This window comes from Ambystoma mexicanum, chromosome 13 (genome assembly GCF_040938575.1).
Source record: "Ambystoma mexicanum isolate Mex_15411 chromosome 13, UKY_AmexF1_1, whole genome shotgun sequence".
In the NCBI taxonomy this organism is placed as follows: domain Eukaryota; kingdom Metazoa; phylum Chordata; class Amphibia; order Caudata; family Ambystomatidae; genus Ambystoma; species Ambystoma mexicanum.
Window position 1 is genome coordinate 556,884,900 of NC_090938.1, and position 25,159 is coordinate 556,910,058.

The following is a 25,159-nucleotide window of genomic DNA, read 5'->3' on the forward strand; positions in this document are numbered from 1 at the left end:
GTTCTTTAAAAACACAAGGAAGGCGTGTTTAAAAACAAGAGTCTATGCATTAAACAAATGAAATACCTGTACATCAAAGTCACGTCACAACCTTGAGAGAACTGTTATTCCAAATCACAAGAGAGCCATCTGCAAAACCATTGTGCAGCCTCCTTTCAAAAGCACGAGTGACACAAACTTCAATAGAATAAGGCAGGCATTCTTCAAAAAGCATTTATTTAAACACACAAGGGGTAACTCTCTGGGGCTATTATTCATCTCCAACTTTCTCTCAGCCACTAATAGTACTGTCACACCATCCATATCTGACCATTCAATTGTTTCCACCACCATCACCTTTCCTAATCATTTGCTTCACCTATTACTGAAAAGAAATGTAAACCTTCTGCCATTCCCCTTTCTCTCTGACCTACAGTTCTCACTCTCCTCCTTCACATCTGATGCCTCTTCCACCAACACAGCCTTCTCTGGCTTCCAATCCCTACTGTATGACTCATTTTCCTCTCACTTCCCACTGCTCACTTTCACCACTAAGTCTCAGCAGCCTCAACCATGGGTCACCCATTCATACGCTCTCTCCACACAGACAAATGTCAGCTGCTGTGCAAATGGAGGCATACCCACTCTCATGAGGAACTGCAACTCTACCTCTCTGCCCTGAACTCTCTCCCTGAACTCTCTCAAGTCTACTCTTTATAGAGTCAAAAGGGAATTTTACCTAACTCTCATTGACTCTCATTGACACTCAATCCAACCACCCTCGCCGGCTCCAAGACACCCCAAACTCACTCCTCCTAGGTATATGACTATCAACTCCACTCTCACAGCTAATGACCTAGCTGAATACTTTGCTGAAAACATTTTTTAAAAAATTAGAAACTCTGATGACCTTCCTCACATTCCCACCTCCTACATTTTACACTCCGCCTCCTCTACCATCCTCTTCTACCTCTATCTCCCGCTTTAGTCACACTAATACTGATGAAGTCCTTTCTCTACTGATGAAGGCTAACCTAACTTATGCCCCATCAGACCCTCTTGCTCCTCAGTTAGTCAAGCCTATTGCCTTTTTAGTGGCCTCTCACCTCACTGAACTCTTCAACTTGTCCTTCGACTCTACTTGCTTTCCCTCTGTTTTCAAAACAGCCACGGTCATCCCTCTCCTAAAAAGCAAGGGACTGACCCGAACCTACCAGCCTGTGTCTCTCCGTCCACACTACTCTAGAGTGCTCGGAAGGGTTGGATTCAACCTTCTTAGCAATTTCTTAGACGTCACCAACCTTGGAGTCCCAGTATAACCAGGTGTCTGCTCCTGTCACTCCACGGAAACTGCTCTCATGAACGTGTTCAACTTCATTGCCTCTGCTTAACTCTCCAACTTGTCCTCTATCCTAATTTACCTTGACCTGTCTGCTACCTTTGACCCTGTCGATCACTCTGATCTCCTTAATACTCTTTTTCTTCTAGAGATTTGCGATCAAGCTATTAGCCTGAATGCACCTCTCGAATTCTCAGTCTCCTGGAGCAAACCTCTCAAATCACTCCTCTAATTGTTGGTGTTCCACAAGGCTCTGTCTTGTGTCCTCTGCTGTTTATACTCTAGACCTCTGCGCTTAGGGCACAAATCTCCCCCTTGGGTTCCTGTACCAACTCTTTGCGGATGACACCCAAATTGTCTAGTCTTTTCCTGAACACTCCTCTGATGTCTATCAAAATTTCAAACTGTCTTTCTGCCATTAAATAATGGATGGCTTTGCACTCTCTGATGCTAAATTCTCCCAAACATAGGTGCTCGTCTTCCCTGCCAAAATCTCTCTCTCATCTCTTCCTCTGGCTGTCCAGTTCCCACCTGACACCCTCCTCTACTCTTCTTCAGCTAGAGACCTTGGCATCATCTCTGACCCTTCTCACACCTCGTCTACTTACATCTCCAAAACTGCAAAAGCAGCTCACCTCAACCTCCTAAATATTAGGAAGATCAGACATCTCCTTCCTTTAAACTCTGCCAAGCATCTCTTAACCACTCTCTAAACTGGAATACTGTGCCAGCATTATCTTTGGTCTCTCCAACTATGCTCTCTGTCCTCTCCACAAGATCATTAACTTTGCTACCAGGACTCTCTTTGAGCTCTCTCACTTCACACCTACTTCCTCGTACCGTCACCAGGCTGAATGGATGATGATGCACAATAGGGCCAGATTTAAATGTCTTCTCCTGGTTCACAGATCTATCCATGGTATCATTGTATTTATCATCCTCTATCCAACTCTAGAAGCCTTCTCGTAATCTCTGCTCTTCCTCCTCGACTGCCCTTGTGGTTCCTCGCGCTTCCTGTGCTTCCTCTCGCTTCCACTCCTTCTCTCTTCTTGCATCACTTGCAAACATCTGATAAACAGTCCACACAGATTTGTTCAAAACCAAACTTAAAGCCTAACTCCTTGTTTCTGAGTTACCCTCTTAACCTACCTCTCATCTGCCTGCTAACTGATATTTTTACCCTCCCTAAACCTGCATTTGACCCTCACTTCCTCTGCCCCCACTACACTCATCATGGTAACATTCCGAGCCCAGCTGGCTGTACTGCCTACCTGCACTTAATAATGTCCAATGTTCATTGTCCTTAATCTATGTATGTCTACTTATTTGTATTCGTATTTATTAAATTTATAGAGGGCTTTATGCCAAAGCGCTTTACATTACAACAAAAAGGATACATTAGAATAAATTGGAAGAATAATTGCAAAACATGAGACAAACCATCAATAACAACTTGAAGAACAATTTACAGAGGAATGTGAAAGAGAGGCAGAGCAGAGAAGGAGTGAGAGAGAAGAGATGAGGTTAACAGGACAGGGGATGAAGAAGATGAGATTTCAAGGAGGAGTGGAAGGAGTGGTAAGTGGAAATGGAGCAGATAGAGAGAGGTAGAGAGTTCCAGTGTAGGTGGGCCAGGAGCTGAAAGGATTGGAAACGAGAAGGGGCACAAGGAGATGGGGGAACAGTGAGTAGGAAGAGATCAGCAGATCTGAGGGTGTGGGAGGGAGAGTAGAACGAGAGGAGAGAGGAAAGGATGGGGGCGAGATCATGAAGCAATTTAAAGATGAGACAGAGGAAGTTAAATTTAAGTTGAGAATGAAAGGGAAGCCAGCCAAAATAAGAGAGCAAAGAGGAAATGGAATTGTGCGGAGAGAGAGCAGACAAAGGGTATGGATAGCAGAGCGATAGAGGGATTTGAGGGGAGCAAGATGCGATGCAGGGAGGCCCAAGAGGAGAGAAGATGAGGGAAAAAATTAAGATTTTGGTAGCATGGAAGGTAAGGGAGGAGCAGATTTTACGAACATTGAAGAGGTGATAGCGACAGGCGCTGGAGGTAAGAGAAATATGGTGGGTAAAGGAGAGGGAGGAGTCGAAATGGAGGCCAAGATTGCGATCATGGGCAGAGATGGGGAGATTAGAAGGGGAAAGGGAATGAAAGGAGGGGGAAATTATTTATTAATTTATTAATTTATTAATGAATTATTATTTAAATTATGTATTGTCCCCGGTGACTGTTCCATTTACTCCCATCCATAACCCGGTCAGAATGTTCCTCAAACTAATCCTGGTGTAAGAAGCTCACCGCTTCCTGTCAAATCTGATTTCTTATCTATTGTACGTTATTTTGTGATCAAAACAGCATTGTTCCTCCTGTATATAAGTAAATAAATAAATACAATTATAGGGTGGTTGCGGTTTTTAGAGGTGGTTTCTGGGCTTTGCCCTGTGATTTTGAATGCCAGTTTACTGGTTACTCTGAATGTGGTGTTTCCTTTGCATTGAAAACACGGTTTGTTTGTTGCTTGAAGGAGGGTTACTTACTTTTGTGTATTGAAGGACATGTTGCTCTCAGTTTGTTTCTTTGAGATTTGTTGAAAGATGTCTTTTTTGTGGTTTTATTGGACATCCTCCTCGTTTTTATTGTGCATTATAGTGCTGTCTTAATTTTGCTGAATGATTTCTGGCTAATTTCTTGGGAATTTTAGGCATGTTTTTCAGGATTTAAATGGCAGTTTTTGGGCAGTTTCTCGTATTTTTAATGAAATGTTCATGTTTTTCGTGATTTTGTTCGTTTTTTTATCATGTTTTAGGACGTCTTTCTTATGCGTAAGAGAGAAACGGTCTATGAACCTCTAAAAATGTAGAACAATTTTGTAGAATCTTTTCATTTTAAATCACTGCACTCCAATTTCTAAAACACCTGTTGCAACATAATGCCTTTTGAGTTGTGGGGGTCTTACAGTGACACGGAATGTGGCGACGATCTGAAAGTCCCGTGCTACTGCGTTGACTTGGAAGATCTTGCTCTCTGCATCGACAAACCCCATAATGGGCTCGAGCAAATCGATCAGTGGTCGGGAAAAACATATTTTCAGGAAAACATAGAGTATCTGCTATAGTACGAGGTTAGGACCTTTGCTTGGTCTCTGAATCCTGCACTAATGCGGGATGCTTCATTGAGAAGCACTGTGCCTCTGTGTCTGTTCTGGGGATTTACAATACACACACAATAGTTTGATACCTGAAGTAGCCAAGGAGTCAGCAATGGCATTTACTGAAGTCTTCATTCATAGGGTATAAAGGCCCTCCTCACACCCCTAACAGCCTTCTACTAACCCCTGGCCTGACCAATTGCTTTTCCTTGAATCCCTTCTTAAAAACATTCCCAAGATGAAATCAGGAAGCAAGAGTCCAGAGAATCTGGTAAGAAACTGCACTGCCTACTTGGGGTGTGAGGTTGGACCATTACTGTGCGAGAGGGGGGTCTGGTGGGTATTATGTAGGTGTTTCCAGGTACTGTTGTCTCTTATTGGCAGATGTTGGTCTCCAGTACTCTCTGCTTGGAGTTACTAACTAGTATTAACCATAGATGGAGCGCACCGAGCAGGGATTCCTTTCACAGTTCTGCTATGCAAGATTGCTCTCTCCTACTCCTTAGCCACTCACTATGTGTTGTCCTTTGCTTGTGGGTGTAGCTATATGGAGGTAGGGGGTTCTGTAAAAGTAATACTTTTTTCCTTCCCTTTCTCTGCCTCCCCCTGTCTTGCAGGCGCATGAGCGACTGGAGGAGAGTAAGCTGGAGGCCGTGAGTGACAATAACCTGGAGCTGGTGCAGGAGGTTCTGCAGGATATTTCCCCCATCTTGGAGCAGAGCCGGGCGGCAGCGGAGCTAGCCGGGATCCTCCAGGAGCCTCACTTCCAGGTATCGATAAGCCAAGAATGTGGATGCAAGCGGTTGGGTGGGCGGGGCTAAGAAGATTACGGCAAGGAAATGTAGGATCTTTACACAGGTGGAGCATGGAGGCCTATCTTTGAGAGGTGTTGACTGAAAAAGTCGAAAAGAAAATGCTGAATATGCAAAAAAAGCACATTCGGCAGGGAAAAAACCGGAATCCGATCATATCGAAGAGTTGCAGGGGTGTGTGCCCCGCTCCCCATGTTCGTTATAAGGGGATTTGGGGGTTGCAGGGGTGTCCCCCGCTTCCCAAGGAAGGAGTGCGGAGAGGAACAATAACGTTTTAAAAAAAGAAAATCATCCTGCAACGGTACTCACTCCCCATTTTGGGGGAAGGCGCGAGCGAGAGGAGGATCGGCGGGAGAGAAGGTAAGTGGCAAAATCCAAGGTAAATGGGGAGCGGGGGACGCGGCTAGGGGGAAAGTGGGACTCGATCATGTTGCTATGCAAAGTTTTCCGCTTTGCATACTTGTGCTGCCTTCTTTTGCGCTACGGGTAAATCACGTGTATCCCTTTGAGACAGTGCGAGGGAGGAAGTTGGAGCATTAGGGCCTCTCCCTAGGGTAGGGTAGGGAGTTGGCAGGTTAGGACCTGAGTAACAACGTTTTTTAGCAAAGCTACCTCACATCTGAGTCACGAAACCTAAAACTGCAGCAAATCTAAAGATGCCTGCAGCATGTCTGCAACGCCGTGGAGCAAATCTAAAGGTGTCTGCGGCATGTCAGCAATGCCCAGGAGCAAATCTAAAGATGTCTGCGGCATGTCAGCAATGCCCAGGAGCAAATCTAAAGATGCCTGCAGCATGTCTGCAATGCCCTTGAGCAAATCTAAAGGTGTCTGTGGCATGTCTGCAATGCCCTTGAGCAAATCTAAAGATGCCTGCGGCATGTCTGCAATGCCCAAGAGCAAATCTAAAGATGCCTGCGGCATGTCTGCAATGCCCTTGAGCAAATCTAAAGATGCCTGCAGCATGTCTGCAACGCCGTGGAGCAAATCTAAAGGTGTCTGCGGCATGTCAGCAATGCCCAGGAGCAAATCTAAAGATGTCTGCGGCATGTCAGCAATGCCCAGGAGCAAATCTAAAGATGCCTGCAGCATGTCTGCAATGCCCTTGAGCAAATCTAAAGGTGTCTGTGGCATGTCTGCAATGCCCTTGAGCAAATCTAAAGATGCCTGCGGCATGTCTGCAATGCCCAAGAGCAAATCTAAAGATGCCTGCGGCATGTCTGCAATGCCCTTGAGCAAATCTAAAGATGCCTGCAGCATGTCTGCAATGCCCTGCAGCAAATGTAAAGATCCCTGGAGCATGTATGCAATGCCCTGGAGCATTCTGCAATGCCCTGGAGCAAATCGAAAGATGCCTGCACCATGTCTGCAGTGCCATGGAGCAAATCTAAAGATGCCTGCAGCATGTCTGCAACACCGTGGAGCAAACCTAAATATGCCTGCAGCATGTCTGCAATGCCCTGGAGCAAATCTAAAGATGCCTGCAGCATGTCTGCAATGCCGTGGAGTAAATATAAAGATGCCTGCAGCATGTCTGCAATGCCCTGGAGCAAATCTAAAGATGCCTGCAGCATGTCTGCAATGCCCTGGAGCAAATCTAAGGATTCCTGCAGCATGTCTGCAACACCGTGGAGCAAATCTGAAGATGCCTGCAGCATGTCTGCAATGCCCTGGAGCAAATCTGAAGATGCCTGCAGCATGTCTGCAATGCCCTGGAGCAAATCTAAAGATGCCTGCGGCATGTCTGCAATGCCCTACAGCAAATGTAAAGATGCCTGCAGCTTGTCTGCAACGCCGTGGAGCAAATCTAAAGATGCCTGCGGCATGTCTGCAATGCCCTACAGCAAATGTAAAGATGCCTGCAGCTTGTCTGCAACGCCGTGGAGCAAATCTAAAGATGCCTGCAGCATGTCTGCAAAGTGCTTGAGCAAATCTAAAGGTGTCTGCGGCATGTCAGCAATGCCCAGGAGCAAATCTAAAGATGCCTGCGTCATGTCTGCAATGCCCTACAGCAAATGTAAAGATGCCTGCAGCTTGTCTGCAATGCCGTGGAGCAAATCTAAAGATGCCTGGAGCATGTCTGCAATGCCCTTGAGCAAATCTAGAGGTGTCTACGGCATGTCAACAATGCCCAAGAGCAAATCTAAAGATGCCTGCGGCATGTCTGCAATGCCCTACAGCAAATGTAAAGATGCCTGCAGCTTGTCTGCAATGCCGTGGAGCGAATCTAAAGATGCCTGCGTCATGTCTGCAATGCCCTTGAGCAAATCTAAAGATGCCTGCAGCATGTCTGCAATGCCCTGCAGCAAATGTAAAGATCCCTGGAGCATGTATGCAATGCCCTGGAGCATTCTGCAATGCCCTGGAGCAAATCGAAAGATGCCTGCACCATGTCTGCAGTGCCATGGAGCAAATCTAAAGATGCCTGCAGCATGTCTGCAACACCGTGGAGCAAACCTAAATATGCCTGCAGCATGTCTGCAATGCCCTGGAGCAAATCTAAAGATGCCTGCAGCATGTCTGCAATGCCGTGGAGTAAATATAAAGATGCCTGCAGCATGTCTGCAATGCCCTGGAGCAAATCTAAAGATGCCTGCAGCATGTCTGCAATGCCCTGGAGCAAATCTAAAGATTCCTGCAGCATGTCTGCAACACCGTGGAGCAAATCTGAAGATGCCTGCAGCATGTCTGCAATGCCCTGGAGCAAATCTGAAGATGCCTGCAGCATGTCTGCAATGCCCTGGAGCAAATCGAAAGATGCCTGCAGCATGTCTGCAATGCACTGGAGCAAATCTGAAGATGCCTGCAGCATGTCTGCAATGCCCTGGAGCAAATCTAAAGATGCCTGCAGCATGTCTGCAATGCCCTGGAGCAAATCTTTATGAACCACATTGGCACATGAGCATCTCAGAGATGCTCCAGGCAACATGAGATTTACTCCAGTTTCAAGCTCTGGGAATTAGGTATGAGCGAGCAGGTGCAAATCTGAGATGCTCACGGGCGGGCATCTCCCCTTTTTCTCCAGTGAACATCTCTGTAGATCTGGCCCCTAGCCTCTGTCCATAAGGTGGCAGGAATTGTAGTTAGCACTCGGCTAAAGGGTGGGCATAGAGCCGTGTCCAGGAGGCAGTGAAGGGAAGAAGCTAGGAAGGTAGCCCATATATCTGAACTGATAGAAGGCTGGCGTTGCGCGTTTAGGCCATGTCTTGGCATGCGGGTGAAACACACATACATATCCCGAGGTGGAAAGGATGAGCCTTTTGTCAAGTGGGCTGAAAAAGAATTGGGCACCCTCACCCTGGGTCATCCAGAAAGAAGCCTTGTAGGAAATGAACTAGGGAGAGAATTTTTCCTTAGTTATGGAGACTTAGCTCGACCTCACTGGAAAGAGGCAAGGGATAGAAGGTCAAGGGAGGGGGATAGGAATTAGATAAATAGGATTTGAGTGAAAAGGGATGAAGTTGAAGGAGGGAGGGGGCATCACAAAGAAGGGGGACACGAGGAAGCAGGAAAGAGTAAGGATAAAATAGCAGGGAGCGATGTCAGAAGAAAACGAAGTAGAAATATGATAAATTAAGGGAGGAAGTGGTAATGGCAGAAGGAATGTGGGGGAGAGAGAGGGCAGTAGTGATTCGTTCACTCTGTGTTTGACTCAGAGATCTTGTGTACTAGAATGTGTGCATTAATAATGTATCCTCTTTTGGGCCTTAGCAGGGGTGTTGTGTCTGGACTGTGGCATTTGTAGCACAATTTGCAAGTCTGGACCGAACAGCAGGTGGGAACATATGTGAGCTAATCTGAGGTCCTGGCCCTATTGTGGGTAGGAGACATATAGACAATTATAAAGGGGCTTTTCCATGCTGTGTTCATTCCCATGCCCGGGTGGGAAACAGCAGAACAGAGATGGAGAATTGCTTGGTGCAGAGGGAGTGAAAGGGGAATGTGGGGAAAAGGACAGAGGCAGGAAGGGTCCAAAGCCATGCACAGTATGCAGCAAGAAATTGCTTTAGAATTAAGTGCAAGGCATCCCTTTGAAAGTGAGAGGCAAAGATAGATTAAAGTGAAGTGGGAGAATGGAACAAAAGACTCCCACCAATCCCCTCACGCTCCTGGCCTAGAGGATCGCGGCCCAGACATCTGCCACGAGAGGAGTTTGCCTATCTACCAGACAACCAAATACCCTGGTACAGGAACATACGGATGTGCCCACCAGCCTGCCCACCAGCCTGCCCTGCTCATGCCGACGCCTGCGGCATGGCTGAACTCGACTGAACCATTCAACAGTAAATGAACACATCGTTAGAGATGCCATGACGACCTAGCCAACGGTCAGCACACCCGTGCAAACATGCACACTGGACACTCCCACACCAATCCACACGAAGAAAATATCCAGTGCTATGACGTAGGTGACGGGCACACCCACTGACGCGCATCTTTATTATTTTCACATAGCTTTTTTCAAAATGCAGAAACGCAAGGCGCACAACGAACCCATCTAAAATGCTTGCTGACGCTTCTCCTACCCCATGCATTGCAATAAGAAATATAACGAAGATATGATACTGGGGATAAAACAATATGATACCATAACCTAAAGCGCCGTGCATCAAACGTCCCCACCTATGCACCAGGCCCAAGTAGGCCGCAAGCAAGAGCCTCCATGAACATTGAACGAGCAAGAGTACAATTGCTGACCCTGCAGAATGCGCCCGGCAAGAGCAGACAGTCAAGGGCACAATGTTGCAAACTCGCATGCCACAAGCCGAAGCCAAGGTCTCACCTGCAAACTGAGCCAGGCACACAGTGGAAGATGCAACATTAAATGTGCAGAATTCTGCTTCAACCACGGTCTCTCCTCACGTGACCAAGCCGAACCTGACAGGATGCCAGGCCCAGGAGGAGGGAGGCGCCTGGATCCCACGTTTTGAGACACAGGCAGCAACAATTAAGCGACTCAATGGATATCTGCGGCAGTGGGAGTAGTCTGCCCTCCAGCATATGAACAAATCCTCGCATTGTCTGCACATACCCATAGTTATACATTGTTGCAAATGACAGGTGCACCGCGAGCTGGGAACAACGATGGTCCCAGACTGGGGGGCTCGCGAGTGGACCAATCAGAACATGGGGCTCTTATCACTGACGCCATTAACATTAGCCAATCCTCAGGGGTCTTCATGTAACAATTTTCATGTATCTAATTGAAGGGACAACCCAAGTATACCACCTGACTGACCCTCAACCACTAACAGCGTTCTCTATACGTATGCTATACTAACCCTACCACTCGAGGAACCAATCCAGAGTGGCGATAGGTTTTTTGCTAACTTTCACAGGTGACGCAAGTAGCGTGTCATACTAAAGTAAAAAGGGCCTGCGAGCCCCACGAATTGAGAGAGTGTGTCAGGACGGACGCGTACGATCCTTGACCCATCCCTGCCGTTTGTTTAATAAACAGCAGAATCACCTTGCTTCTTGCGTGTGCCTCATACTCATTTTTGGGATACGCGGGAGGAGTTGGGGCCTCCCTGCCCGGAGGTCCGCGGACGGCCCAGCCGGCCCCGGGAGAATTTCCCCCCGACAAGTTGGAGGCACTGCTGAGATCTGTTTAAGATCTGCTTTTATTTTATTTTTCCGAGTGCTCCCGTTGCGAGGAGGCCCGGCGGCGCGGCCCCCTCTGCCACTGCCCCCTTTTGAGGACTACAGGACCATCGCGGAACTGCGAGACGACCGGACAGCGCAATCCGGATATTGGCCTTCGGGAGCCGGTTGAGAAGTATCCCGCCCGCGGTTGGCGAGTGTCCAGACGTGGTCCAGACGAGGGGAGGTGGCGAGCCGCTTGGAGGGGTGCACGCAGTCGAGCGGCCCCGCATCAAGAGAACTTGGTGAGTATGCCACGCCCAACAAGCAATGTGAAATTGTGAGGGAGGGGGGAGGAATAGAATACGGGAGGCGGGAGGTGTTACACATGTGCACGGCGAAGGTTTGATAAATTAGTGTTGACGGTGAAGTGAATGGTAGCTGGACAAGTGCGAGAGCAGTCCGCTAAATTACGGAAGAGGAGGGGGCGGAGAACGAAAACATCACGTGCGGCCGCCCGTAGACACTGATTGGCCTAGGTCGCAACCACGTGTAAGGGTGTGTGTGTGTGCGGTTTTCTACGATTTGGTGATTATTGATCAATGAGTAGATGAGGATCCCTATTGATCGAGCAGGAAACTCGATAGATAGATGACGTTTCCCTGTAGGCGGTAGTTAGCTGGTTGCCTAATACGGAAGATAATTGGCTGGTTAAGCCCTCCTGTCGAGGGGCGTATCACACGCGAGGCGACGCAGCGTGCGCAGTCCGATTATATTGTTGATTACCTTGTTCCAGGCGTGACAGGAAGACAGCTGTGGGATTAACGGGGGTAGATTACAAGCGTATTTTGAACTTTTAAAAACATGTGAAGAACTTACCTGTAGTTTTGGAGGAGATCGGTGACGTCACCAGTAGGGCTTTCATAGGACATCTTGAACACAAGGCATTTTTTATTTTGGAGAGTGGTGGGGAAGAGAATTACGGTAAGGGAGTGGAGACGGAGATAAGCGGTAACGAGTAGATTGGGGAGGGTGAAAAGAGGGAGGTGGATGCGCACGGAGAACGCCAACCACGGCAAGTGAAGAAAGAGGAGGAGGGGTATAAGAAAGTAGGACGGCTGTACAAGAACGTCACACGGGGCACGCAGCTGCAGGGGGCTACGTGCGCCTCGGCCGCAGGGGGTCGTTAAGGTGTTCGGTAAAGGAAGAAAAGAAAGAAAAGAGTATACAAATGCAAATGCTATATTTTACTATTTTTCCTTAGCGGACAATCGCAAGTCCCCAAAATTACGGGGCCAGGTAAAGATCTAAGATTGTATAGTGTACACTGTTAGCAAGATAACCGCTACTAGATAGGGGAAGGATAAAAAGTGAAGTGCTACTATGTCATACGGGACAGGATCGGGAGGGTGGGGGAACACCCTCACTACCCCGCTACAGCACATATGTAAAACACTGTCACCCCACAGGGAGAAACTGATCAAATACAGCATAGAATGGACACAGGGGACGGACAACAAAATGACGACACCATGGCCGCCTAATGGCAGTTTCGACCCATATACCCAACATTCACTATTAACCCATCTGCATAACACATACAAGGGGAAGAAGTTGACACACCACGTGGAGGTGTTTAACTTATGGAGGATGTTCCAAGGGTCCCGACCAGGACCAAACGGAATGTTCATTGTGGGGGAAACAACGGAAGAAAAGGAGATTAAAGAGGAAGGGGAGAATGGGGAAAAAGAGAGTGAAGGCACACAGAACACGGGGAATGGACAAGAGGGAGGAGAAAAGAGTAACAACTCAAACGAAAATGAAATAAAAAAGGAACAGAGCGACGATATACTCCTAGCAAAGGTAGTGAAAACGGAGGGAGGGGGGTTGTATCCTTTAAGAGAACTAGGAGAAATAGCAAGAGAACAATTAAGGGTGGCTGAGGGGTACTCGAACCCGGCATACAGCCCGCCACCATACACCGCTACAGGTGGCCAAACGGGAGGGGAGCGGACTAGTACGACGGGATCAGCTCATAGGAAGATGCCAGCAGGGGAGGGGAGGACTGGAGAAGAGCAGATCGCGGAAATAGGACATGATGAGTGGGTAGCTGCGCAGGTACTATTAAAATTACGAGGTTCATTAACAGGAGAAGAGAAGGAGGTAGTAAGGAAAATGGACGAGGATAATACCAGGGAGAGTGAAATGAAAGGGGAAGAGGGGAAAAGAAAGGGGGAAGAGCTGTTACAACAAAAGGAAGAGATTTTGGAGGAACGATTAGCAGAATTAAGGGATGAGTAGAATGCACTGATCAAGCAGCTCGAGAGGGAGGAAAGAGAGAGAGCCCGGGAAAGGAAAGAAGGTAAGAATGAGTTGGAAAAAATGAGGGACGAACTGAGGAGCAAAAGAGAGAAGCAGAAAGGGTAAAGGCAGTAGCAGAAAGGGTATCCAGAGCAGCACTGCGTGACAGGAAAAGAGACGAAGAAGAGAAAGAAAAAGCAATGGGAATATGGAAGAGGAGATTACTATCAGAAACGACAAGGAAATACGAAGAAGGGAGGATGATAGAGAGTATATTAGAACGGGAAAGGGCAAGATGGGAAAGGAAGAAAGAAGATGAAAGGATATTGGAAAAGATGAGTAGTGAAGTAATGGAGGAATTAAAAAAGAAAAGAGAGGAAATTGGTAGAGAAATAGCGGAGAAAAATGAAGGGGAAAGAGAAGATAGGAGAGGGGAGAGTGAAGTAAGGAGGTATGTATACAGAGACACAGAAGTAGCAACAACATCAGCACAAAGGGGAGCGATTGGTAAAGAAGAAAAGGGAGGAACGGATCTAATAGACTTAAAAACAGTAACGATTAGGGGGAAAAAGACAGATTGGGGGTTGCCAATAACACACAACAGCAAGGGGGAGGATTAAGAAATTTCTACCCCACCGGGCAACCAGTATACCAGGACAATTCAGGGAGCTTTCCATGGCAGAACAGGGAACCACCGGTATGTTGGATTTGTGGATTACTAGGGCACATGTCACGCACATGTAGAATGAGACTAGGCACACCATAGTGGGGAGAACGGGGACAACAAGGGCCTACACAGGAACAGCAGGGCATCCAGCAACAGCAGGCATTGCAATCGGGAAATGGGCAGCAACAACTAGTAACACAACAACAGCCACAGACATATTCACTGCCACAACTACAGGTAGCGATAACACAACAACCCCAAGTGCAGGCAGTACAGCAACCTGCCCAAATTCAAGACCATAACATAACCTCCACCAATACACAACTACAGCAAACACAACTGGGAAGGGTGACGGTCCTGGGACACAACCCTTACACAGGAAGTGGTCAATCATTATACCCACAATAGGACAGCCCACAGACGGCCTTGGTGTGTCCCATCCTGTCGGTAACACCTAATAGTGCGGAGGAAACACGCATAGAGGTAACGATAGGTGACAAAAAATTGTCATTCCTTGTTGACAACGGGGCGACCCGGTCTTGCATAAGGGAAGGTAAATTTAAGATGTCAGGTGAAGCCATGAACACCCAAGGATTCTCTGGGGCTAGGGGGTTGGTTGCCTTTACTGATAACATTCCCTTATCAATAGGGAATTATGACATGTCCGTCCCGCTTTTATATTCTAGGGCCTCACCAGTAAACATACTAGGGAGAGACATAATGAGAAGGTTGAATATGTCAATCTCCTTTACGGAGGACGGCATAATTTGCTCCACTCCAGGAATAAACATGCTCACTGCACGACAAATTATGCAAGCATATTGTGGACAGACAGTGATTAGGGCTGAGCCAGTAGATGGCGAACTATTCCAGTACGGAACAGACATGGCATTTGCATGGATGCCAGGAATAGAAGGAAAGATCTGGAGGAGGCCAACAGCCTATTTGTTCAGACCAGAAACACCAGCCAATGAACCAGAAGGAAAGGTGATTTCAGTGAGCATAGAGAGCATTATAGCAACTGCTGATTACATCGCAGTACATGCCCAAGACAGAGAAGGAAGAGCATGGAGGGCAGTGATAGCCCTAGCAGAGGGATGCAGGCTCACCCAGGTGTCAGACGAGGAGCTCTTTTCAGAAGAAAAGGAAGAAGGTGAAATGGTATTTATGATGAGTGTAGACATTTGGCTAAGAGTAACATACAAACAAGTAGCACAGAAAATTGCAATGGCACTTGAAGCACCCACATCCACTCCAGTTCCCTTCTTTGAGGAGGATATGGCAAAAGTACCAACATCATTATGGACTACTAGTCCCTATGACGTGGGGTGCATAAAGAGCATAGGGGGAGTAAGAATAAAATTGAAAAAAGGTGCAATACTCCCTAGAGTGAAGCAATACCCACTATCAAAAGAGGCAGATGAGGGCATATATGAAACAATAACAGCCCTTATAAATAATGGCATATATTGGTACCATCAGAATCACCATGTAACACAGCTGTATACCCAGTGCGCAAAGCTAAAGGAGGGTCTTGGCGTTTCATCCAGGACCTCAGGCCCTTGAACAACATAGTGGAAGCAGAATACCCCATAGCAGCCAACCCGGCCACAATATTGTGTGGCATTCCAGCAGAGGCATCACGATTTACAGTGATTGACCTCAAAAATGCCTTTTTCTCAATACCCCTGCACCCAGACTCACAGGATCTAACAAGCTTCACGTACAGAAACACAAAATGGAAACACACCAGATTGCCACAAGGGTACTGCGAGTCACCCTCAATTTTCAACAGAGTAATACAGATGGACTTGGGTAACATTGAAGTGGAAAGCACAGTGTTGAAGTATCTCGATGACATAATAATTTGCAGCACAAGCGAAAAAAGATGCAGAGAGGACTCATTAAAGATGATGACAATATTGGCTGAAAAAGGTTACAAGGTAGACAAAGAAAAGTTACAGTACTGTCAGGAACAGGTACTATACATTGGTCAGCTCATATCCCAATACGGAAGAAAGATTGCACCACAAAGAGCACAGGCCATATCAAAAACGCCGTTGCCCCAAACAGTGAGGGAACTGCAGCAGTTCCTGGGACTGTGCAACTACTGTAGAGCATGGGTGTTTGATTACAGCACATACATAGGACCCCTACTTGAGGCATTAAAAGAAGCTAACAAAGGGGAGAAAAAATTGTGGTGGACAATGGAAATGAAAGAGGCCTTTGATGAACTGAAAGATGCAATATCAACTGCTCCGGTACTGGCCACCCCAGATTATGAACGACAATTTTTTATATTTTCACACTGCGACTCAGCAGTAATGAAAGCAGTGTTGGCTCAAAAAACAAGCATGGGTTACAAACCAGTAGCATTTTACAGTGGTCACTTGGATCCTGTGATGTTAGGACATTTCCCTTGCGAACAAGGTCTCACCGCAGCTGCCTTTGCAGTAGAGAAAGCATCATCAATCACAATGGGGTGCCCAACCACACTATTTGTGGAACATGCACTATTTGCAATATTGAACAAGCCTAAGTCCACACTAACCACGCAGAGGGCGTCAGGTTATGAGATCATCTTATCTAGACCCGAATTATCAATTGTTAGATGCAGCACAGTTAATCCTGCAAGGTTTATAGCGGAAGTAATTGAGGAAGGAGACAATGCACATGATTGTACCCAGACTACCGAAATGTACTCATGTACTAGAAATGTTGAAGAGAACGCACTAGATGGAGGAGAGCTCTTGTTCATTGATGGATCGACAATAGACCAAAGTGATGGGATAAGGAGAACTGGGGCAGCAGTGGTAAAAATGACAGAGGAACCGGTGTGTGTGGCGGTGAAATGCATACAATTACCACAACATTACTCTGCTCAAGCAGCAGAATTGGTTGCACTGATCTTGGCGTTAAGGGAAAGCTTTGACAAAAGAGTGACTATATATTCTGACAGCGCATATGTCACGTCTACTGTCTACTCAGGATTGTCCAAATGGAGGAGAAGAGGGTTTAGGAGAGCTGACGGCACCCCAGTGCAACATGCTCTCTTATTAGCTGAACTAATTGAAGTAATAAATGACCCACAACAATTAGCTATGGTTAAATGTACCGCACACACTAATGGAGAAGATCATATCTCAAAAGGAAATGCAGCAGCAGACGCACATGAGAAGTATGCTGCATATTTTGCTGAGATATGGAACCCCCCAGAGTCAGAGAGAGGGAGAGGGAGGGGGATAGCTAAAGAGATGTTGATAAGAGAAGGGTACACCCATCTCCCAGCCACACAGATAATGGAGTTACAAGCGGCTGCACCAATGGCAGAAAAAGAAATATGGGTAAAAAGAGGATGTACAATGTCACCAACTGACGCACTATGGCGCCAGGGTAACACTGGAAAGATGGTAATGCCATTGGCACTATTGAACAACGCCCTGAGCCAACTCCACCACCCAGCCCACACAGGCAAGGAAGTTATTGCAGCATGAATTAGGGAAGATTGGTTCTGTCCCGAGTTAAATTCCCATGTGACAAATTTTATCAGCAATTGTCTCACATGTCAACAGTTTACGGCCGGTCACACGCTGAAAGTGATAAAAGGTACTATACCCCGGCCAGAGGGACCATTCCTGCACATCCATATTGACTATGTTGATATGATCAACGTATGTCAAGGAAATAGGTATATGATTGTAGTAGTATGCCCATTCTCCAGGTGGATTGAGGCAGGACCCTGCTCACATCCAGACGCATTTAGAGCAGCTAAATTTCTAGTGAGGGAGGTTTTCCCCAGGTGGGGAGTGTGCGATCGGATAATGGCCCGCATTTCGCTAATGAAATGTTCCAGCACATCACATCCTTACTGAACATCAAGCATAAATTTGCATGTGCATATCACCCACAGGCCAACGGTTTATGCGAACGCCTGAATGGCCTACTGAAGGAGGCAATTGCAAAGATACAGCAAACAACAAAGAAGAGTTGGTTGTATTGCCTTCCGCTAGCTCTATTTGAGCTGAGGAATAGACCAGGCTCCGACCACCACCTCACTCCTCATGAGGTGGTGACCGGACGACAAATGCGCCTTCCTCTAACGCCAACATCAAGGGCATTCACAGACTATGGAAACACTGCAACTGTTCTTGGTGATGAAATGTACCAATATGTGTCTTCTTTGGTTACTAGTGTAGTGTTTGTGTCTCAACAGCTCGAGCGCACGCGGGGCGGGTCTAAGAGTGATCAACAAGAAGACGCGGATAAAGAATTGGAAAAAGAAAAACTGTGCAAAATTGCTAAAGGTGATCACGTGCTACTCCCCACTTTCAATAGAAAGTGGAACAGCCCGCGCTTCACTGGCCCCCACCTGGTAGAGGAGGTATCTACGAGAGCAGTAAAGTTGCAGGACAAACATGCTTGGAATCACCTACACGACGTAAAGATCTGCAAACTCCAGACCCGCCCTAGCGTCACCGACAGGGCCATTGGAAGAACAGCAACAGCGTCACCCACGGAGGAAGAGACTTCTACCACAGCTGACGACCTAAGTGTCTCCATACCCTGCCACCCCCCAGATTCCCCAGAGACAACTACTGAAACTGGTCATTCCTATACCGCCCACCCCATGGTCACACGATCAAAGAGTAAAGAGACTTCCGCCAGCTGAGCCCAAACCCTCTGCCCATCGACCCCCTACCCACTACAGTAACCACCCAATTGAAGGACATTGTCTTGCACATATATACATGTAAACACTTGAATGTTCTCCTTTTTCTTTCTCGCACATGCAGGTACCGCGTATTATTGTGTTGCTAAGAAAACAGATAACTAACAAAGTTCATTGCCCAGGAGTAGATGCTACCCTCAGACGATAACTACCCTGAAGAGCTATCACACCAATTTGTCTATCACATAAAAAGACCAAATTACCTGAAAGGAAGGAGGGTACGTGTCTACTACACAGCATTTATCTTGGCCATAGAACAATCAATGCCCCATCTTCACCAACACTTGCCTGCCCTAAGAGACAGATCGCTTAGATTGGCGTGGGAACAGCTCTTCGCCTGGGCACTGAACGACTACTTGATAGGGAGAGCTTGAAAACAACTAACACTAATAACAAGCATATTGAGAATTTTCAGGCGGGCAACTTTAACGTCGCAAGAATAAGCTGCCGGACTGCAGCAAGGTAAGAGCAAAATGCCGGTGAGACTAGCCCCTGTAATAAAGATGATAGGGATGATAGGGATGATAGGGATTTTGATGATCACCGGGTTTTTGGCTGCCTCTGTATGGCAGAAAAGTTATGCTATCAATATTTTGGCTGTATCCAAACCTAATATGCTCCCACCCACGGCTGCAACAGGTGTCACGTCAGGTGGTACTAGCAAGATCCCACATAAGGAGAATAGAGTTAAACGCAGCACATACTAAAGGTATTGATAACTACATAACAGATTCAGCACACGTCTCGAACAACATGTGGTACCAACACATGACCCAAATAGGTAAGCAGACAACAGAAGACAGCTGCTACGTCTGCTCATTGATCCCATACGCCATGAGCGCTTCTCGAACATTCGTTGCCACGGAAATAGATGAAAAGACAGCACGATGTATAATATACCTGGCACTGTTCCAAACGAAAGGGAGATTTCAAGGGACGGTGGTGAAACTGGTGTGGAAAACACGAGACACATATCCATACGAAAACAACTTCCTCAAGACTTATTTGAGTTACCACAAGAGCAGTTTGCATGCTGAGGCATTCAGATACATGACAAGTGGTCCTGAAAAGGGAGAAACAAAGAAAGTAACACTACAATACCTACCATGTGACTGGTACGCTACTGAAGTTCCTGGTAAACAAGGATGTTGGGAAAGACCACTGGTAACAATAACAGGGAAGGTGTACATGGACAACAAATGGGACATAGGAGTGGTTGGCAGCAACATGGTAACACGAGAAAATATTACAACTATTAATGAACACAATGACAGATGTTGGACGATTTGGGTCAAGTATGTACCCATGCTAACGTGGATAGAGAAGGATGAAGACCCAATAACCATACTGCCGCTGTCTGCACCTAAGGTATGCTACCAACATAGAGGAGAAGTGGACGTGGGATACAACACCAACTGTGCAAGCGTGGTGGAGTTACCTGAGGGGGGAGCAGGAACAGCAGTATTAATGGACCATTACTGGGCCTGCGGAGACAAGGCATACCACACACTGCCCCCTCTGTGGAATGGTATATGCACTATGGTACACGTTAATGTACCATCACTAGTGGTGCCCCAGAAACATGTGAGCGTGGCGAACTTCCCTAAAATGGATGAAGGAAACAAGAGGAAGAAGAGATCTGTAAAACCTCAGAAGGGGCCAGAGAACGAAGACAACAACAACAACAATGTCCTGATTAGAAAGAAAAGACAAGGAGAACCTCTGACAGGAAATTACCTATGGGGAATGTCGGAAACAGCACTCACTTCAATCCCACCAGAACACAGACTATTCAGCAGAGCAGCAATGTTCTTCTCGTCAATAATACATCCGGGACTACAAGCTTACGCAAACGCAAAATGGCTCCAGATAACTCGATGGGAGCTAATGATGACAATTAATTCTACAGTAAATGGATTCAACGCAATAAAAGAGGAACTGCGAGCAGTGAGGATGGTAGCACTACAGAACAGATATGTATTGGATCTCCTTACAGCAATGGAAGGAGGAGTTTGCGCAAAGATAGGACAATCATGCTGCACATTCATTCCTGCTAACGATGCTGATACACTGACAGAAGCAGTATCACAACTGGCCCAGATGCACTCCAAAATGATGAATGAAAGTAAAGGAGTGAAGACGGATGACAGCTGGTTTTCACTGTTATGGTCGTGGATGCCATCTTGGCTGTCGGACGGACTGAAGATTATAGTTGGATGCATAATACTGGCTGGAGCTGTACGGATCATAATAAGATTCTGGAAGGCCCGGAAGGCACGCACCACAGACGAAATGATCTAAATCGTTGGTATGCACCCCTTGATGCCGGCAGACGATGGCCAGCACACAGGCATAATAATAAAAGAGAGAGAAAAACTGCGCAAACAGATCATCACCAACCACCTGGACCCACCATCTGTGAAGCTCGAAAACCCAAGAAACCCAAGGAGCTACATAGGGAAATGGGTATACTGCACACCTGGAGGAACCTGTGTATATATGTATTGGTCATTTGAAGACCATGTCAACCACTATGGGCATTTGGGAGGAGTAACTAAAATATGGAGAGTAAGAGGAGATAAGGAAAAAGATATGTTTGTGGTCGACAAGTCGACCAGAGGGGGGACTGAAGTGGGAGAATGGAACAAAAGACTCCCACCAATCCCCTCACGCCCCTGGCCTAGAGGATCGCGGCCCAGACATCCGCCACGAGAGGAGTTTGCCTATCTACCAGACGACCAAATACCCTGGTACAGGAACATACGGATGTGCCCACCAGCCTGCCCACCAGCCTGCCCTGCTCATGCCAACGCCTGCGGCATGGCTGAACTCGACTGAACCATTCAACAGTAAATGAACACATCGTTAGAGATGCCATGACGACCTAGCCAACGGTCAGCACACCCGTGCAAACATGCACACTGGACACTCCCACACCAATCCACACAAAGAACATATCCAGTGCTATGACGTAGGTGACGGGCACACCCACTGACGCGCATCTTTATTATTTTCACATAGCTTTTTTCAAAATGCAGAAACGCAAGGCGCACAACGAACCCATCTAAAATGCTTGCTGACGCTTCTCCTACCCCATGCATTGCAATGAGAAATATAACGAAGATATGATATTGGGGATAAAACAATATGATACCATAACCTAAAGCGCTGTGCATCAAATGTCCCCACCTATGCACCAGGCCCAAGTAGGCCGCAAGCAAGAGCCTCCATGAACATTGAACGAGCAAGAGTACAATTGCTGACCCTGCAGAATGCGCCCGGCAAGAGCAGACAGTCAAGGGCACAATGTTGCAAACTCGCATGCCACAAGCCGAAGCCAAGGTCACACCTGCAAACTGAGCCAGGCACACAGTGGAAGATGCAATATTAAATTTGCAGAATTCTGCTTCAACCACGGTCTCTCCTCACGTGACCAAGCCGAACCTGACAGGATGCCAGGCCCAGGAGGAGGGAGGCGCCTGGATCCCACGTTTTGAGACACAGGCAGCAACAATTAAGCGACTCAATGGACATCTGCGGCAGTGGGAGTAGTGTGCCCTCCAGCATATGAACAAATCCTCGCATTGTCTGCACATACCCATAGTTATACATTGTTGCAAATGACAGGTGCACCGCGAGCTGGGAACAACGATGGTCCCAGACTGGGGGGCTCGCGAGTGGACCAATCAGAACATGGGGCTCTTATCACTGACGCCATTAACATTAGCCAATCCTCAGGGGTCTTCAAGTAACAATTTTCATGTATCTAATTGAAGGGACAACCCAAGTATACCACCTGACTGACCCTCAACCACTAACAGCGTTCTCTATACGTATGCTATACTAACCCTACCACTCGAGGAACCAATCCAGAGTGGCAATAGGTTTTTTTGCTAACTTTCCCAGGTGACGCAAGTAGCGCGTCATACTAAAGTAAAAAGGGCCTGCGAGCCCCACGAATTGAGAGAGTGTGTCAGGACGGACGCGTACGATCCTTGACCCATCCCTGCCGTTTGTTTAATAAACAGCAGAATCACCTTGCTTCTTGCGTGTGCCTCATACTCATTTTTGGGATACGCGGGAGGAGTTGGGGCCTCCCTGCCCGGAGGTCCGTGGACGGCCCAGCCGGCCCCGGGAGAATTTCCCCCTGACAAAAGCATGTAGGGAAAGATAATAGTGGCAGATGTTAGGCTATGTCCTTTAGTATGCAACTAAAAGGGGCAGAAAGAGAGGGGCAGAAGGATAGATATGACATGATATGGCTTTTATAATGCACCTGTACACAAGTGTTTCTAGGAGCCACAAGACAAGGGAGGGAAGACAAGACAAACAATCTTACCAGGGCTTGTGACATTCAGATTGTGCAAGTGCGACAAAGCGGTGCAGGGGCAGGGAGTGAGGGAAGTGCAAGGGAGAGGGTGGAGGGGAGTGCGTACAGGGCCAGTAAGGCTCTGGGTAAGTGCAAATTGTCAGGGGGCTGCAGAGGTCACAGATTACAGCCCTTAAGTGCGCAGTAGGCCAGACGGCAGTGCAAGGAGGACTGGTCGTAGAGGAGTCTGGTGCCCAATGAGACTCTGAGGGTATCAAGCAACCAGTCGGTGCATCAGACAGGAAGGTTAGCAGGGGAGCGAGAGAGAAGGCGGAGGAGTAAAGGAGGGTCTTGAGCTACCTCCCGAACTTCAGGTGGACCGGCTCAAGTCTGAGAGGGGCAGGGAGGCCATTCCAGAGGGAAACACCTGCAGAGGAGAGCGACCTACCCCCCAATCTCTGCCTGGAGAAGCAACTCACCCTTAGAGAGATGGAGGTAGGTGAGCGAAGAGCTCAACAAGGAAGGTACTAAGGCAGCGAGAGCTGGATGTAGTGTGGGCGATGGACAGTATGCAGCAAGAAATTGCTTTGGAATTAAGCACAAGGCATCCCTTTGAAATTGAGAGGTAAAGATTAAAGGAAGTAGGGAAAGAGGATAGGGGCAGATGTTAGGCTATGTCCTTGAATATGCAACTAAAAAGGGCAGAAAGTGCGGGACAGAAGAATAGAGGGCATCCCTAAAGATTCATGTCTGTGCAGGATGGGAAGGGAGTGATGGAGCAGGGCATTCTGACTCTGGCAAAGGAATGGAATGTTGCAGGTACCTTCTTGTTTCTGCTCTAGTTGACATTTTCAAAGTCCAAACTCATATCAAAACGTCTCTTCTCTTTCAGTCCTTGCTGGAAACTCATGACTCTGTGGCCTCCAAAAGCTACGAGACTCCGCCCCCCAGTCCAATGATGGACTTCGCATTCAACAACCAGCCGGTGCCCCCAGATGCGGTCCGCATGGTGGGCATCCGCAAAACAGCTGGTGAACATTTGGTGAGTATGGATTCATTATACGTTCATTTGCTGTGCCCTCAGATGGAGACGCTGGCTGCAGAGCGGAACACTCACAGGGAGAGCTAGCCTGAGACAGGGGCATTGCAAACTAACTTTCTGCTACAGAGAATGGGGCAGTGTGTGGGAGGGATTGCAGCTCAGCAGGATTGGCAGATGCAGCGATGGGGATATGTTGGAGTGGTAGCTAGGAGATTCGGCTTTGCAGAAGCAAGACATGCACTTAAATGCCAGTTACTGATTGCAAGGTTGGGTGGGGATGCGGCACTTGGCCGGAGCTGCGTGTAGCATCTGGTGACACTGGTTGTATGCCGTGTTGAGAATGGGGGCATTGATCTTATGTTGTGTTTACAGACATTGGTTTGAGGTCAAATCTGGTAGGCCAAGGGGAGTCTGGTCTGAAGTTAGGGAGGGACAGCAATCATTGGCTCGAAGTCATAATGCCATTTCCAGATGGTCGTTATGACAACAGGCAACTATGCCCTTAAGTAATGTCCACAGTATGAGCAGTGGTTGGAGGCTGCCGTCGAGGGTAGTGGAGGGCACTGCTGTGAAACACAATGGGGGAAGAAAGACCCATTGTTGACTGACTGGTGAGCAATGTCTCCTGGAAGTTATGTCTAGAATAGGGTGCAGAGACACTGGATTGACCTATTGAAATTGCTAAAGAGGGGGTCAACAATGACAAAAGAACAAAGACTTTTCCTGGATATTGAGTTGACAAGATGGGTCATTCATCACACGTGTGATAGATGGGCCAGCCAATACAATAGGGGACATTTGTTGGTGGCTAAGAAGATCACAGGTTGGAGAGCAGGTTTGGCTCAATTGCTTGAAATCAGGAAGGAAGAAGCTATTGAATGTTTGCAAGTCTGTCCTTACATTGTGTTGACAGTGGGTGCCATTGCTAGGAGGTTATGGATGAAAGCAGGAAGTGACACTGGACCGCAATGGGCGAGGAAGGAGCCATCATTGAAATATTCTAGAGATCTTATTAATAAAAAGACGCATAAACAATACATTAGGTTGACAGCAAAAGGAATCGATTAAAAGGTATGCGTGTTGGTAAGGAGTGACACTGATTTGAAGTCGGAGGAACCAGCATTCATTAGAGGAAAGTGTCATTCCCGGGGAGATGTGTTGAGAATAGTGGATATTGACTTTACGTTGCTATGCCTTTTGGCGCATGAGTGAGAAGTACGATCACGGATTGGCACAAATGGTGAAGGAC

General features: G+C 47.3%; 1 protein-coding gene across 9 annotated transcripts in view; it reads left to right on the forward strand.

Annotated features, from left to right (window-relative positions):
- The window catches only part of MPP2 (MAGUK p55 scaffold protein 2), a 670,534-nt gene that overhangs the window by 364,700 nt on the left and 280,675 nt on the right, over positions 1–25,159 (forward strand). For all 9 annotated transcript variants that reach the window (XM_069634347.1, XM_069634350.1, XM_069634348.1 and 6 more), the window contains 2 exons: positions 5,088–5,240; positions 23,761–23,910. In XM_069634347.1, the coding sequence (XP_069490448.1) occupies positions 5,088–5,240; positions 23,761–23,910 (303 nt within the window). The remainder of the gene's footprint in view (positions 1–5,087; positions 5,241–23,760; positions 23,911–25,159) is intronic.